Here is a 17,810-nt window from a genome sequence, read left to right on the forward strand (position 1 = left end):
ACGGCTTACACCGGCTCCCGGATGCTCAGTTTCCCCGAACGCATGTCAGACGAGCACGCAAAACCCGGTGCAAAGAGCTAGAACTGCGTCACAGAAGTGGCTGCCTGCAGTGTGACGCGGGTTCGGGTTCGGGCTGAAGTTCGGGTTCGAGGTCATCACAGAGCAGCAGCGGCCTGGCGAGTTTTAGTAAATAGTCACAGGGCGTAGCTCAGAAACGAGGAGTGGCCCGAGCCCCCGTGGCCGCAGGACTGTTTGCGAGACTCGGCCTGTGTTCAGCTGGTGGGTTTCTTGCCCAGGAGACTGAATGGCTCCAGCATCGAGCCAGCAGCAGGACTCCCAGGCTCCTCAGGCAGCCTTTATTCCTGCTCCTGCCTCCTGGAGCTTGCAGCCGCCAGCCTTCCCTACAGGGCCAGCTGCTTTTTATGGTCAGAGGAGAGAGAGCTCAGTGGCGTCTATTTCTGGGTGTTGAAAGGGACTCGGTGCTTGCTGATCGAGGGGAAAAGCACGCCCCTCCCCACGAATCCTCCTGGACTATTTCCTGGGGCTGCCTCCTCACCTGCCACTTCCTGGCCCCAATTTAAGCAGGCGATAGGCTAAAGAAAACAGAGCCAGCCCTAGAAAAAGCCCCACGGCATGAAATCATGTCTAACTTGGCAAGCTCAGCTCTAACTTGGCCAGCAAATCCGTGGTCCTTCCGGGTTGGACTGGGCTGGGACAAATGGCAGCGAGATCCGAGGTCACCCACGGGCAAAGCCAGGAGTTGCTGTTCCCCGCTGGCAGCTTGGGGCATCTGGCTCATAGTACCCTGAGTGTGTCTATCCCTGCTACGCACTTGTGCAAGCAAAATTGAACACCATGGAGTTGTGCAAGTGGCTTACACCCGCTGTCTATGATTCTGCTGGGCACCCTGACTCCGGAGTGTGCCCGGCGTGTCAGAGGCTGGCTCTCCTGGTGTTCCAGCCACAGGAGGCTGAACCCCGGCCCTCGGCCTCCACACTGAGGAGCGAAGCCAGGCTCCTGGGCTGGGAGGCAGGGCTCATTCTGTGCCCCCGGGGCCCTGTGGCCCACAGTCTTCTTCCTGTACACGTTGGGACAGGGGCCCACTTGGGCAGGGACGGGAGCAGTGACAAGTCCCCCACTCCCCACCCACCCAGGACCCCTGTCCCTGCCCAGCCACCAGCGTGCCCACAGCGGCTCTCAGTGGCCCCTCACTGGCGACGTCGGATGAGGACCAACCTCTTAGGCCACGCTCGCTCCGGAGCAGCTCCCCGCGGCGCCTGGCCGTGCAGCTGCAAGGCCAGGCCGCTTGCGCCTCTCAGGACTCCGCAGGGCCTTCCCGCTTTCTAGCTTCCCTCCCACGGCTCCGCCACACCCAGCCAGCTCCCTGCCCTGCTCCTCACTGTCCCGCTCCCTTGTAATGCTGACGCCGAGCGCTTGGCAGAAACCTGCGTGGAGATTTCCACGTCTGCTCTCAGAGGAGCCCCGCCGCGAGGGTCGAGCAGGCAGATCACGCAGGCAGCACACGCAGGATCCCGCCTGCCGCAAGTACCCAGGGGCAGCCGGTCAGGGTCACGGGGCGGGAAGTTGGGGGGGCGGGAAGTTTGGGGGGCTGGCAGGTGACAACACCAGCAATGGCTGTACCTCCAGAAATGGGGGCCACCTGAGTGGAGGGGTGAGGCAGAAAGCAGAGAGAAGTCACGCAGGGCGCATCGCGGCCAGGTCGCGTGACCGAGGGGCGAGGCGGGCCAAAGGCAGCCATACACGAGGGACATCTGGGATCAGTCAAAGACCCTGGACCTCTCAGGTGTCCTTTGTGTAACTGGAGCTCTGAAAGCCAAAAGTCGATTGAAATTCGGGGGCCAACACCGGGTACCTGTGTAATGTGCTTCTGTGGGGGAGGTCTCCTTTGCTCTGGTAGGGTTCCAGTACAAACCGTGCCACGGCACGCGTGCCATAGGGTCACCACCACTGCTATAGGCTGTCTCTTCACTTGGTTGTTTCCCTTGTTGTGCAAAACGTTTAAATTTGAGGTAGCTCCATTTGTTGATTCTTGATATTATTCCCTGTGCCATTAGGGTCTTATTCAGGAAATCCTTGCCTATACCTATAGCTTTAAGGGTTTCCCCTATGCTATTATCCAGCAGTTTCTAAGTTTCAGGTCTTATACCTAGGTTTTTGATCCATTTTGAATTGATGCTTTGTGGAGGGTGAGAGATAGGGATGTCATTTCAATATTCTGCGGGTGAATGTCCAGTTTTCCCATAACCATTTGTTAGGGGTTGTGTTTTCTCTATTGCATGTTTTTGGCTCCTTTGTTAAGAATCAGATGGCTGTAGTTGTGTGGGTTTTTTTCTGTGAACTCTATTCTGTTCCACTGGTTTATTTTTTGGCCAGTACCATGCTGGTTTTTTTTTTTTAATATAGTTTTGTTGTATAATTTGAAGTAGGGCATTGTGATATACCCAGCCTTGCTCTTTTTACGTAGGACTGCTTTAGCTCTTCTGAGTCTTTTGTGTTTCCATATAAAGTTTAGAATAGTGTTTTTAGTTCTGTGAAAAATGTTGTTGGAATTTTGATGGGGATGGCATTGAACCTGCAGATCACTTTCGGGGATGCAGCCATTCTCACAGTATTAATTCCGCTGATCCATGAAAATGGGATGTCTTTCTGTAGAGGACGGTAATATTGATTATGCCCAAAGCAGGCTGTGAAGAGCTAACCCCACAAGTGGTTTATTTTGAGAAGTGAGTCTGGCCAAACCCTATGTGCTGAGGTCAGAGTAACTCGCACCCAAATTCTGTTTCCACAACTAAAACCTTCTCACTAGAAGGACAATGTTCTAATTATAACATGTATGTTGTCTATTCTGCTCCTAATTCAAAAATGCTTTGTCTTGTCCTCCATGAGCCTTGTTTACACGAATCTCCATAGAAACCACTCATGGCTCACCTTTACCCAGTGGATTGCCAGTAAAAGTCAGTGCCCGGAACTGGGACTGGCCAGCACCTTTGTTGGTTACACTGACATTGGGCATCCTGGCCCCCGCTTTCTCTCCTAGTTCTGTCTGTTAATATTTTTTTCCCCTCAGGCCCGCGTCGTTTACTAGACAGATAAATACTAAGACCTAACTACAAAACTCTCCAACATCTTTCCATCTTCTAATGTCTTCTTCAGTGCTCTGAAATTCTCACTGTAGAGGTCTTTCACCCCCTTGGTTAGGCTGATTTCTAGGCTTCTATTTTGTAAGGTATTGTGACTGGAATTGTCTTCCTGATTTCTTTCTCAGCTAGTTGATTTGTGTGCATCCTTTCTGGGCCATGTAAAGATTTTCCCCTTAATTTGCGAGCGAGGCCCTGCAGTGGCCCAAGGGACATAGTTCGGCACCTCCAGCTCCCTTCTCACATGCACAGGGGCAGATATTTGCTTTTCTTTTGGGGAGTTTGCCCTCCTAAGAGGCTCAGCAGTATTTGTTGAATGAATAAAGAGGAAATGAATGCTTTAACCACGGAAATGGTTTGGCTGGAAGATAAGAGGAGGCCGGAGAGATGAAAAAAGGCCAGGGGCACTTTCTGTTTCCCAACTGTCCTGTCTCAGCACTGGGACAGAATGTACAGTTTAAGGGAGGAGGGGTTAATCTGGTTTATGGTTTCAGAGGTTTCAGTTCATGGTTGGGTGGCTGTATGGCAGGAACAAAGCTTCATGGCGGCTGGGGAGGAGAGCATAGAGGAAGAGCACCAGGGAGAGACAGAGCCCCCCGAGGGAACGCCAGTTACATCTCCTTCCACAGGGCCCTGCCTTCTAAGCGCACATTCACTCACGAACAGCAGTGGCTGAATCCCCCGATGATACACCACCGCATGACCACTTACCTCTCCAGGAGTCGCTCATTCCAGTCAAGGTGACAGGCCGCCCTAACCATCACATGTCCTCTGACAGGTTGATGGGCAACTTTTTCCCCTATTTTTTGTTCATTTGATATGTTTGACCAATAGAGAATTCCAAGTTCTTTTACTCTCACCTTTCTGATTTTTTTAAAAAAATGTTTCTCTCTTCTGTTCTTAGAATGATTCTTGCGAGAACTTCTGCCCCCAGTCCACTGATCGCTTCCTTACAGCGAACACCTACCTAGGTAAGAGGAGTCTGATGAGAAGTGGAGTCTGCCCAGGCCTGCGGAGCTTCAGGGCTGCAGCCACTGAACCAGGCATTGGTAGATTTGCAGGAACTGTGAACATACAGTGCATGTGCCATGAACCCTGGAAAGCCAGCTGGTCAGGGGCCCTGATTGCCTTATCTATCCCTGGTCTGGGATAGATGGACAGTGCAGGGTGGGAGCCCCTGAGACCTGAAGTTTTGATTCCACTGATGTAGGGTCTTCCTGCTATAATAGTGAATGCAGAAACGCCATATTGAATGGGAAGATGATTTGCTTCTCCAGTGCAGTTGCAAATCCTCTTGTGTACCTAAGCCTGACGTTTTCACTGCAGTCACTGCCACCATCCTGCTCTGAGCCACCACCAGACCTTGCCTTATTGTGTGTCCTCCTAGCAGGCTTCCTGCCTCCTGATCGCTTCTGCCCAGTTTCACTGTAGCAGCCACAGATTCTGCTGGGACGCGGGGCTATCCCCATTACCCATCTGCCTCCAGCCTCCAGGAAACTTTTCATCTCACTCAAGCAAGAGCAAGTGTCCGTACATTCTCCACCTCGCTCGCCAGTACCGCCCTCCCTCACCTCTCTGGTAGTCCTCTCTCCTCCTTCTATTCTTGCCCTGGGCCAGGCCCTTTCTCCTGCTGTTGCTTTTGTCTTGAAAGCGTCTGGAGTTCATCCAGGTTGTTCCCTCATCCTCTCCCACATTTAGTCAGACTTTCTCAGCCTGTTAACCCCACTGTCCATCTTTTCCCTGATTTATTTTCTCCTTTTCACTTCAATGATTTATCTATTTGGCTCATTTACCTGTTTTATCCATTACTATAAAATGTGAGACCCATGAAAGCAGGCATTTCTGTGTCTTGTTCACTGATCAATCAGCAAGATTATCCCAGTTCCTGGCCCATGTTAGGTGCGAGGAAAGTATTTGTGGAGCGAACAGGTGGTGACCGTGCCTCAGGCGGTCACTCTGGGCCCAGCTCTGTGACCCACTCTTACTGCTCGGACCGCATCTATGTTGTGGTGTCGATTTTGGAACCCAGCCTTTACAAACACGGTGGACTTGGGTGCCAGTCAGTTTGGGATGCTTGATCTCAGAGCTCAGCTGCAGTACTGGTCGGAGATCAGAGAAGCCGAGGTCAATGGGAAGGAGAGTCCAGACCCTGGCTCCCTTATTGAATGCTTGAGTAAAACAGGAATAGTGGGCATCCCTGGGCCGCCCCCAAGATAGTCCCGGCTCCTATCAGTAGCTCATTCTAAACTGTAGGGGCCAAACAGCAGGACCTTACTGTCTTGCATTGCAGACACTGGAGTCCGAAGTCCACATGTAGCAGGGCCACACTCTTCTGGTAGCTCTAGGGGAAATCCTTGAGCCTCTTCTAGTCTCTGGAGTTGTCTGGCACAAAAGTGCATCATTCCAGTCACCATGGCCATCTTCTCCGGACGGCAAAGCCACAGCTTCTGGAATCCCACAGGCCCATAGCTGAATGACTTGAGGTCAGAGACGGGCTTTCTGTGGTCTCAGGTTCAGTGACGGTGGTGGTGGGGCTAACCCGTAACCTGACTCAGGAGTCACTCTCTGAACTAACTGGTTTCATTGACCCGGGGAGCAGGAGAAAAGATGGTGGCTCCCAAAGATACTTGGGTGGGTAAAAGAGTTATTCAGAGGATAAAAAAGAAGCATCAGTTAACACGATAATTGAACAAAATTTTATATTTAACCAATATGCTGATCCAGAAATGTACATATCAGGCATTATCCCTTAAAATAATTTGCATTTTGGGATACTTCACATCGCATTCCAGGCACAATGTCCAGTGAGGATACTACTTAGGGTTCGCGCCTGCTGGTGGCCAGCGCCCGTGACTCACTGTGTACTGGCCAGCAAGTCCCTAATGTACGGACACTAACAATAATAAGCGCTAACTTTTATTGAAAGCCTGTGGAGAACCAGGTACTATTTAAGTGCTCAAGCATGTACGAACCTCTGAATTCTCTAAGCTGCCCTTGGAGGTATCTAGTGTGATGTCCATTTGAGAAAAGAAAACTGAGTCAGAGAAGTGATGAATCCAGCCAGTGTTTCATGGTCCGGCAGAGGGCAGAGGGAGAGTTCAGGCTGAATGCGCAGCCCCACCCGGAGCCACGCTGGACCTTCTCCATGAACCTCCCTTTAACTGGGGTCTGAAGGTCACAACCTGACCGCTGTAAGTTTCATCCAAACAATGTTCTTATTTAACTTTTAACACCAAACTGCTAATCGTACCTTGCTGAAATATAAACCTAATTCATAAATACATGGAACAAGTATAGGCAAGGACAAGTGAAAAGCTTCCCAAGGTGTCCGGTTATGGCCTATCCTCCTTCAACACACTGCCCAGCCCACATTAAGGGGTGTGCTGTAAGTGTCAGATGACAAAAGTGGCTCAGAATGAGGGGCCACGCAGCGGAGGACTTTCAGCCTGCTCAGGCCCGGAACCAGAGCATGGGAGCAGTAGGAGACTTGCACTTCCAAGCTCAAGTTTATGTTGGAGCACAGGCCATTTGTGGTGAGTTGTGCAAGTGAAATACGCTTCTGCTGCATCACGTATGTATGTGTTGTTGGCAACTGTAGCTACAATAAAGGATGCCACCATTTCTGCATTTAAAAATAACAGCTTGGGGCTGAGATTCCTATTAGTGTTTATTACAACACAAAAAGCTAAGTGCAGATGGACTGAAGGGAAACAATTTACAGAGCAGAAATTTGATACAGCGCACATAGCCAGCTTGGCCATGATTAGAAAAGATCAGATGACAGTTTTTTCACCTGTTGTGGGCAAATATTTTAAAAAAGAAAAGTTTTGGTTGTGATCCAATAGAACTAATGCTCTTGTGAACGGCTGACAGGAATATAAATTGGCCTCGACTTTAAACTGTGCCATTTGGATGCATGAGATAGAGTGTGCCTTTTCACTGTTTTCAGCTTTTGAAATTCCACCACTAGGAATTTACCCTAAGATTTGTATTCAGGAATGCTCACTGCAGTCTGCTGACAGCAACTGCACATAGCTAAAATTCATGAGCTTTGCGAAGTGTAGTATCATGTTTCAAAGTATTTTAATGAGCCAAGAAATACAATAAAAGAAAAAACAGGTTCCATTTTACATTTAGGTAGATTATAAAGTCATATTTTATCTGTATCTGGGACCACAGGTGGTTTTTATCTTCTGAATTTTCCAAATTAAATTATTTTGGTCCATTAGTTTTCCAATGGAGGTGTAAAATACGCCTGTGCCCCTGTGCACAGTGCATGGACTGTCACTGCATGCCACAGTCATCTCCACATCTCCACATCCTGGTGAGGTCAGAGTGGTTTTATCCAGGAAGTCTCCTCATTCTCCTTCCCAGTCAATAACTCCCACCCCCACAATAAGCCCTGTTCTGATTTCTACCATCACCTATTACTTTTGTCTGGTTTTGACCATGTAAATTCATCCCATGATATCCCACTGTATTGTGTCTGGCTTCATTTGTGCAATATAATATCTGGCAGTGTCATGGATCACTTAGGAACTTCTTAAACTTATTTTTCCATTCTTATTGCACTGTAATATTCCACTGCACAAATACACCTTTATGTACTTATCCATTTTACTGTTGATGGAAATTCTTTGTTATCTACCATTCAGTCAACAAACACCATACCTTCTCTGGGGATAGACCTAGGGAAGAATTCGTAGCTTATAGAACAGGAGTACCTATCTGACTTCCTGCTTCTCCTTCTCCTTCTCCTGCCCAACTGCCTCTGAAATACAGTGATTACCACCCCCTGCCAGGCTCTTCTTCCCATACTGTTTGCTGCTTACCCCTCTCCCTACACTGCAGAATGCTCAGACTGGTCTCCCACAGCGCCCATGGGTTCTGATTCATTCCAGAACTGCCCCCCAGAACAGTGTAGAAATGGCTCGGCACTCTGCATTTGTGGACAAAAGACAGGAGTCTTCTCTTGGAAAAAGTTTTATTAGGCATCGCTAGATGGCTCTGCACAATGTATCACACGCATCACGCGGTAAACAGCATTCCACGGTCATCAGACAGCAGCGCGTACAGAGACAATTAGACAGTTTGATTCCCATTAGGGTTTTCACCCAAGACCAGTGAGTGTCTTTATGTTCACCCATGAGATCTGATCTCATAATTAAGAGTCCCCTCCCATTCCAAAACAACTCATCAAAAATAATTAAAAAAGAAAAGCTCAACCACAACCAAAGGCCATAGGTATGTTACTGAAACTCCAGAATTAGACCCCACAGTACCGCAAGGTGTCCACACTTAGAAAGACCTATCCCTAACATGTGTGATCTGATACTTGGCTTGTTTCCACCACCAGCAACAAGTGAGATAGTACTTATTAAAGTACACTGACACATACCCACTGGAAATCCTTGAGGTAAAAGATTTTTAAAATTTCACTGTTTAAAAAAAAAAATCTGTTACTTTCAAGGTCCTGTCCAGCAGGACCTATCTGTTGGCAGGAACATTCTTTTTTTTTCTGGGTCAAATATTTACACATATTTGCATATACAACTTATGTCTCTGTCTTTTCTAAGCACACGGTTTAATCATTCACCATACATTCATGAGGAAAAGCTGAATTATATACTATGGTACATAAAGATAACAACAAGACCAGCATTCCACATAAAGCAAAACCAAAGGCTCAAATCAAGAAGAGAAAAGTTACACAAAATGGCTCGGCATTGATAAAGCACAGTGCAAGTGAATTAAACATGAACCTGCAAATAATCTGGTATATGGAAATTTATTCCTCATAAAACATTTCCAAAGGCAAATTGTAGAGAATCGGTCAAATTTCTGTAGCATCATATAATTACTTTTATTTTCAATACTTTCTGAAAAGTAATTCTGTCTTACAGTGATCGGTAACCCTGACAAATATTCCGATTCCTGTTTCAAGCGTACTCGGCATTCTTTTTCATGGTTTCAAAATACATTTCAAGTTCGGTGTTTTCAGTTCCTGGTATTTGATCTTCATTTTCATACTTTTTTTTTTTGGTACTGGGGATCGAACTCGGGACCTTGTGCTTGCGAGGCAGGCAGCGGAACCACTGAGCTACGTCCCCAGCCCTCCATTTTCATACTTTAAATTAAAAATGAACAATGAATTTAAGAAACATATATTGGCTAACCTGCTGTTCTAGAGGTCACACACTAGATTACGGTAGCAAATACAGCCTTATATACATCCTAAATGGAATACTGTCTCATTACTACTTCTTAAATAGAGGGGTCAAAGAACACTCACAAAAAATATATATATGGCTCATTAGATAAGAAATAAAGTCAAGTGAAAAAAATAAGGCACTAATAACATATAAATGTTATATACTCATCACACAAAGCACCATATGGAAGGTTAAGGGATATACATTAGTACTACTGGAAAATGAGAATAAGCCCAGTTTCTCTGGCTTTTATTCACCAATTTCTTCCTTTCTTTTCAGTAATTAGTGTAGAAATATTAAAGTGCTGAGCAAAAGTATATACTATGCAGAATTCATAGAACCAACAGCATGAAATAATCACTGGGAAATAAGTTGATTATTCCAACGATGTAAGAAATTAGGCCTTTTAAATACTCCTTATTTTCCAACATTTTCATCTCAGGTTAATTTGTTTTATCCTTTCCAAATTCTTTTCAGAGATTTTTACATAGTAACATTGTCAACTTTCTCACTTTATTCTCACCTGCTTCTTCCCTAAAATACATTCAAAATGGTTCCTGCCAAAGTTTTATAAATATCAAAGTGAATAATATTATTAATGAAGAGTTAAAGATAAAAATTAAAGAAATCTCTTCAACCAGGCTCATTTTAAACATGATAATATTATGCATTGGAAAATGGCTATGAATTTTACATGAAACTTTATGCAATATAATGACATGGACAAGATCTGTGACAGAGTACTAATGAAAGTTACTCATTCTTTTTTTTGGTACCGGGGATCAAACTTGGGTCCTTGCATTTGCAGAACAGGCAGCGGAACCACTGAGCTAAATCCCCGGCCCGAAAGTTACTCATCTTAAAATTAAGAAACTTCTTTTCATTTGATACTGTTAGTGAAAATATGTCAAATGAAATATATTCTAATATTTAAATAGATGACAATTAGTCCTTAGAACTTCAATTTCTGAATATATAATAACAGACTAAAGACCCAAGTTTTTTAGCATCTTTTTTGAAAAGGAAAATGTGAATAACTGTCCTGGAGTTTTGTCATAGATATATTTGTTCCATGAAATTGTCTCATCAATTTTTTTTTATAATAGAACAACTAATTCTTAGGGCTCCTTATTAAGTAGTAAGCTAGTATAATGTAGTAACATTGTAATGCTGCTATTTTTGTGTTCCCTCCACAGTTATTTCTGTGATCTCATAGAACTTGCTACTTTGTAGGTTAATGACTGTTTTTGTAAATGGTAAGATTGTCAATTTTTTCAAATTAAAAAATCTGTAACCGATTTTGTCAAGGTAAACGGATTTCATATGAAATATCAGGTTAGTCTATTTTCTTTATAACACATACAGAATTTTATTTATGATGAAAATGATTCAACAGTATGGCCACATAACAAAAGCTAGCTGTTAGAGGGCAGTCAGATGGAAAGTCAAAAAGGGCCTTAGGAAAAGGATGTGTAGTCAGCCAATAAAAAGAGTGTGATACTTTATATAGAATTTACTTATACCCACTGCCTGCCTTGCAAGCACAAGAACTCGAGTTTGATCCCCAGTACCAAAAAAAAAAAAAAGAATTTACTTAATAAAGCATGCTAATTTTTAAAAGATTGAAAAATTTAGATATGTATATAAAATATAGTTACTATTTCCTTGAAAGAAACAGTAACAATAAATTGGATATAGAGGAAGTAATGTTAATAAATAATCTATTTTTCATAATTTGACTCAATTACTAGGAAATTTCCCCAGCTAAGGCTTGGGATAAACATGTCACAAATGTGCAGGGAACAGATGACTGGCATCACAAGAAGATCCTGACATGACATTAGTTTAACAATTTCTAGGGCCTTTTAACATATGTGACTCTCTTGAACTTCTCTGTATTACGTATTAATTTACACTAAACCTGTGTTGAGTGTAGGTTATGTCTAAATCACATGAATGAAAGAGTTGAATGTTTACAAATGACAAGATGGTAGCTCTGAATAGGGCTGGTATCAGTCCACTCTGTGATCTATTTTAGATTATCAAGAAGTCTAATGTTGCTCAGAGTAGGGACCCATGCATGGTTGAATCCTATATGCAAAAGCTGCATGATAGAAATCCACCGAGTCCAAGCTGTAGGAATTTCCACCTAAACAAAGAGCAGTAAGATAAGCACACCCATCTCTGATGAAGGGTGAGTGACTTCTGGTGAGGCTGGATGTGCATCCGCATGCTTCCTGCCCAGCCAATTCGCAAACACAGCATTGATGGCAAGGTAAGCATGGATCAATTTCCAAAGCCTGGTTCCCCAGTGCTGCTGGGCCCTCTGGGTTCACTTTGTGGCAGATGGCTAAGCAGAGTCCTTTAACTTCTGCCAAGAAGAGGGAAAAGTGCTGCAGGCATTCCTGATTCATTTTAATTTACAGACAAAACAAAGATAAATTACACTCGCTATCAGAGTTAAATTAGGGAGTCTGTTCAATGTGGGATTTCCTTTCCTCAGAGGGGAAGCAGTTGGTGCTGAGACAGTTTATTCCACACTTGGCCAAGCTATAAAAGGGACTGCAGAGGCAAAAGGCAAGTCAGAAATCTAAGATTTTGAAAATAGATTCTTGACGTTGAAGTGTGTGGGGATCACTGAAGAGGCCAAAAGACAATATTCACAATGGAACAGAGTGACAAAAATGTGGCATAGAATTGAAAAACAAAAACCATTACCCATGTTAATTAGTCTGTATAATTTAAGTGATGCAGAGTTAAATGCAATGAATGAAACTTTAGAAGGAAAAAGGAAGTGGCAAAGAAAGGCAGTGTATTTGTTTAATTCACTGCATTTTAAGTTCAAATTGTTTTATTCTCAGTCACATCTTTAGCCAAAAGAGAAGAGAGCTTCTAATATGCATAATTACATGCTTCTCACATGGCCTTCTGTAGAGGAACCTGAGATATGTTAAATTGTGCTGATCCTCTAATGACAAGGACCACAGTCTCACAAGCCTGTGACTCTGTTTACTGGATGTGGAAAACGTCCAAATTGCAGACCCACAACAGCGAGGGAGGCGGGATTTGGCACAATACTCGGTTCGATCCTCCATTCCAGGGCTGTCTGTACTGCTCTTTTGCACACAAAATGCAACACTTCACATCTCGGATATTTCCTAAATTTTGGAACTCTTGATTTTGTGCAGATTGTACTTTTATGACTATACAAAATTATTTCAGCTTCATCAAATTATTTCACACGCATATCTAAAAATTGTAGATATTCATATTAGCATGTGATGTTGGAACTCAGTTTCCATGTTAGGAAGGAAAACATCATCTTAAATTATAATGAGTTGAAAAATACAAAATAAGTTCAAATGGTCTTGATTTCCCATGTTTCTGGTCAGAGAAATTTCTTTTTATAAAATTTGTAAACTATGTAAATGACTTTAATAGAAATTAATAGTATTTTAAAGAAACATCTCAACTAAGTTATCAGGTAATAACATCTGTTAAGTATTAGTCATTATATTTGAGCTCCAAACAAACTGTTGATAACCAGTTTCCAGGATTACTATAATTTTACAAAGCGCTGCATTTTTTTTCAGGTATGTTTTACTTGTTTCAAATTTTTAGCTACTGATTCTCCACAAATTTGAAGAGATGAACACATATTTGGTAACACTTCTACTCCATTCTGTTAACATGTATGTATTAGTTGCTTTATGCATGTCATTAAGGTATTTAAATACCACAAGTATTTTAAAGCACAATATGGAATTTTAAGGCTGTATCTATAATAAACAGCAACACAAAAACATGGTGCTGACCACAGGGAAAATGACAATTGCAGGGATGGATTTCAGCCACAAATATAGAAGGATAAGCAAATTATCAATGTGAACGCTCACACTAAAGGAATATATGCTGCTTGCCTCTATGAAGACAAAGCCTAAAATGGCTTTTGGTACGAATGTTCTTAGGTTCGTACTTAATGAAGTACACCAACGAATCTCATTTAGACCACTAGCATTTTTATAATTATCAATTCACCAGGCAGCATAGAAGTCGAAAGTCAATACAGCTGCGCCTGTTTAACAAGGGAGAAATTGGGATGGTTTAGCCGAGGTTCAAACTGGACTAGTGCCACGGCAGGGGTGGGATGGAAAGCTACAGGGTCAGTGAGGGAGTTGGAAGCGAGTGACGAGGCCACAGAGCAGGGCTCATCCTGACAGCACCACGGAGTCGTCCCACGCGAAGCAAGCGCAACCCAGACCTGGCCTTAGCCTGAAGGTGCGCAACTGTCTGTTCTCCTCTCAGGACCAACAGTGCCTGTCTGTCGGAAGGTAAAGGTGGTGGCAACAGGATGCTGCCCGTGCTCCAGCGCTGGGCCTCTCCTCTCCGACTCTGTAAGCAGCCATCCCGCGGGAGGGTGACACTCACGACAGAACGAAGGCCGAGGGCTGTTCCATCACCTGCGGTCCTCCCACCGAGCCTACGGAGTCTTTCTGCGGGCGCCTGGAATTGTGCGCGCACCGTTTCCCGCTTCTCTGCACGGCACAATCAAGTCCCGGTGGGGTGCAGAGCGCACTGACTTGGACAACGCTTTTAAAGATGTGACGAGGATTGTCAATTTGGCACGATTCACGTTTTAGGAGCAGGCAATCCAAAAATCAATTCAGCCTTCTCACATCATCTGAAAGAGATTTTATTTTTATTGCAAAACGAGTAATTTTCTTATGTATGTTTTGGCAAGGTACTTATTTGGTGAACCAAGCAGGGAGGAAGTTATCCTTCCAAAGATGCTTTTCTTTAAAACTTTCACACTTCTTGTACAGTCTTTCCTTCACTATCAAATACATTTATTTCTACGATCTTATTTCCTGAAAATTCCCGCATTAAGTTCTTTATTAAAAACATCAGATAAAAACCAAATAAAAAACTTACAGATGTGCTCACACAAAGTGAAAATAGATAGAAAAAAGGGTGTTCACTGGCTCTTTGTAAGAAGGAAGTAAAACCATCTTGGTGTCCACTCGACAGGAAAGCAAATCAGTTAGAGTGCAGTCCTACCGCGGATGACGCGGTCATTTACAGAAGAGTGAGGTAAATCTATATAAACTCTATGCAAAGGTATCTATCAATATATAATGAAATGTAAGAGTCACAGCAAAGTAAGAATATTATTATTCAATTTGTATAAAACTAATAAATGTGATGCACACACAACACACACATTTATTTGTAAATTTTTAGAAAATGTTTGGAAGAACACATACCAAACCATTAACAGTGGCTACCCCTATAAAATAAGAGGCAGGGTAAACAGGGGTTTGTATTTCATAATTTATATGTAGCTTGATTTTTAAGGGAGTATATATTAAATTTATAATAAAAACATATAAAACTGACAAGCCTTGGATAGAAAGATATATATTTAATGTGCACACATCTGTTTCTAAATTTCTGTTTTCAGAATTTATCCTAAAAGTTACTACTGTTTTACCTTCAAAGTTGGCACTGACATATAAATAATCCTTTTTTCTCTTCATCTCTCTTTTAAAGATCTTGAAATTTAGTAAAAAAAATTCACAAATAATTACTTTTAAATTACCAGCAGGGAAAAGCCTAATATCCAGCAACCTTTAAAGGGAAACATGCATATATTTATTTTTAAAATCTATGCAATAGGAAAATGAAAATCCCATGCAATACAGGGCACTGTCTCTCACACATTGTGCAAACAGCTTCAACTGGGGACAGACAGCGCTTTTGGAAGTGGTATATTGGAAATTTTTCCAAATCATATAAAAATAGGTCTAAAAGATAAGTTATTCAAAGACAAGGAATAAAAATCCCTGAGTAGGCCAAAGACAACAGACAAAATAACCTAAGAAAATAGATGATGTATGACCAGAATATATCGTCAGCTACTTGGTATGTAGTACTGGTCTAGGTATCTTTATGCTACAGAGATACATATACAGATCCACTAGCATGAGAATTCCTTGTGTTTGTACACTACCAAACTGATGCCTAAAACCAGCAAAGATGAATTTCAAAAGATTAAGCACTTTTATGACAGACATATGTATCTGAGATAAGAGATTCCTTCTTTCAGCTTAATACTGCAGCAGCCACCTACAGCATGCCCTCAGTAAACAGCTGTCAGATGGATGGACAGAAAAAGGAATTTGTGAACAGGAACATCGCCTCTTCCGGGCTCCTGATATGCCCTAGAAACACAGATGCCACGCCCTCCTCTAACCGGCGGCAGCACACGCTCAGCCCACAAGCTGTGGAGCTATGTCTTATGATTCAGAAAGAATGCAAGCAGGCTGGCTTGTGCACAAGTAACTGTTACTGTCAGGGACTTGAAGGGCAAACAAAAATGATACAATATTTTAACATTCTGGAGCCCAAGACAACTGAACCTACTCACGTCAATGTGTGTTTTACCATGCAATCTATTTCAAGTCTGATGAGGTTGCTGACAAATTAACTGTACTTTTAAGCAGACAGTTAATTTTGAGACTGGAGATACCTGGGAATGTTAGGCTTTTCAGGGACTTTTTCTTCCAATAGAAGTTGTTGAGCTTTGGTGATGAAAACAAAAGAATATTCATTAATTGTCCTTTTATTTTCAAAGAATTCACACCTTAGGAAATAGCCTGAAAATAATTTTTAATTTTTTGGTTTCCTTCTCTAAAAATAGTTTATATTTTAAATGAATCTGTGAACAAAGAAAATTTTGTTTTTAAATTACCCCCCCATAAAAAGGTCCCCCAAATTATTATGCATCTGAGCAGTAAACATAAGAAAAATCCTTCAAGACTAATATTTATTTTCATGAAAAACTTGGGAACAAATAAACAAAGAGAAGAGGCTGGGGTATTAAATAATTTAAAACTTCGACCTAAAGAGAAGTTTTCTATAATTATAAGCTGGTAATTTAAAAAATAGTGGAATAGAGCTAGAGCAAACTTGTTCTCTAGATTAAATAATCTCATATGAAATACTTATTTATAGAGTAGAACATTTATGCCAAAATATAAGAAATCTGAAAATACTGACTCTTTGGGACTTGAGAATTTCCTAAAAGCATCCTGTATTTTCAGTTTACAATAGCAACGGTCACCACTGAAACAGCCTGTTGGCTACATTGGCTTTAATTTACTACAACCCCAAATTATGCCCACAGCGGAACCATAAACTCTAAATAGTTTTATGAAAATGTGAAAAAACAGTGTAGAGGCATAGAAATAGATAAGCACAAGGTAACTGAGCTCTGTTTTAATAGATACTTATAGACACACACATTCACAACCCTACACACACACACTGCAGTGACTCACGAGTCTTCTTGTTCATTTAGTTTCATCAGCTCCCTTTTGGGCACGGAAATTTTTAGCAATTACAGTATCCGAAGGAGGAAGGAATTCTACTGCTTGGGCCACTCATAATAACAGGCGCTTTCAGTGAACCTGTGGATTCTGGAAAGTGGCCTCACTTGTTGCGACAGACAGGACGTGACCATTCACACAGAGTCTCACGGACAGGCCGGAAGGCTCAGGGCTCAACGACAGTCCAAGCAACCCTCAGGAGATCCGCCCTCAGAACAATGCTGAGGATGACTGGTTCTCAATTAAAATATTTTCTTCCAAGAACCACAAAGGTCAGAGCTATGATATAGGTACTCGTAGTTTATGAAAGTGACCATTTTTGAAAAGCAGCAATTGGTTTAGGAAAGGGTGGGACACCATGGTGGGAGTGCACCGTAGCTAGAGGCCTTGTGGCCTCAAGGGCCTCGGAGGATGGCAGAGGCTCCTCCTGGGTGGGACGCAGCCAATCAGGTGAAGTCGTCTGCACTCCGCTAGTCCATTCCAGTCCGAGACCGCTTTCTCTGTTTTTTACAAAGGCAATAGATGGGAAATACAAATAACCCTAGGGATAAAAAATAAAGACAGGTCATTAGAAGGAGAGATATTCAGGGTTATATATTTGAAAATTCCCACATTAGTTTATTTGCAAACTCCTCAGAAATAATCATTATTTAGCACTGCACAGAGAAGAGGGGAGGTAGCTACAAGATGCACTTATTTCTATAAAACTTCGTTCTTTGTTACTTTGCTTCCGTGCCCCTCCCTTTCTAACAGCCTCAGTGGTACCAGTTTAAATATGGAATAACACTTCTACCAAGGTATCAAGCCTCAGGACCTGGTCACGTCACGCGCGGGCTGCGCGGTTCTCACACTTCTGAGGGCAGCGTGGCAGCCCCTTCAGAATGCGGACGAGAAGCCTCATGCCAGGCGTGAGTCCCGGGTTTTATGGCTTATGACAGCCAACAAACCTTAATTTCCGCATGTATAAAATGCAGATAATAATATCTACTCCCAAAAGTCCTGATTCACAGCAAGAGTGTCACTACTGGGTACTTCGTAATTCTATCCAGCCT

At 42.9% G+C, this 17,810-nt stretch overlaps 1 protein-coding gene and 1 long non-coding RNA gene across 2 annotated transcripts in view; one reads left to right on the forward strand and one right to left on the reverse strand.

Annotated features, from left to right (window-relative positions):
- The first annotated feature begins 156 nt into the window (after positions 1–156).
- LOC110344978 (uncharacterized) lies at positions 157–4,990 on the forward strand. The gene is made up of 4 exons (XR_002387980.2): positions 157–279; positions 3,788–3,898; positions 4,063–4,129; positions 4,546–4,990. It is a non-coding gene; the product is annotated as an uncharacterized LOC110344978 (long non-coding RNA).
- A 3,135-nt stretch (positions 4,991–8,125) lies between these two features.
- Positions 8,126–17,810, reverse strand: part of Rnf217 (ring finger protein 217) — a 109,055-nt gene continuing 99,370 nt past the window's right edge. Inside the window, exon 6 of the mRNA XM_087190158.1 lies at positions 8,126–17,299. Coding sequence (XP_087046284.1) covers positions 17,229–17,299 — 71 coding nt within the window. The 3' untranslated portion in view covers positions 8,126–17,228. The remainder of the gene's footprint in view (positions 17,300–17,810) is intronic.

Source organism: Heterocephalus glaber, unplaced genomic scaffold (assembly GCF_053883595.1).
Source record: "Heterocephalus glaber isolate CG9 unplaced genomic scaffold, H.glaber_assembly_v1.0 deba00001550, whole genome shotgun sequence".
In the NCBI taxonomy this organism is placed as follows: domain Eukaryota; kingdom Metazoa; phylum Chordata; class Mammalia; order Rodentia; family Bathyergidae; genus Heterocephalus; species Heterocephalus glaber.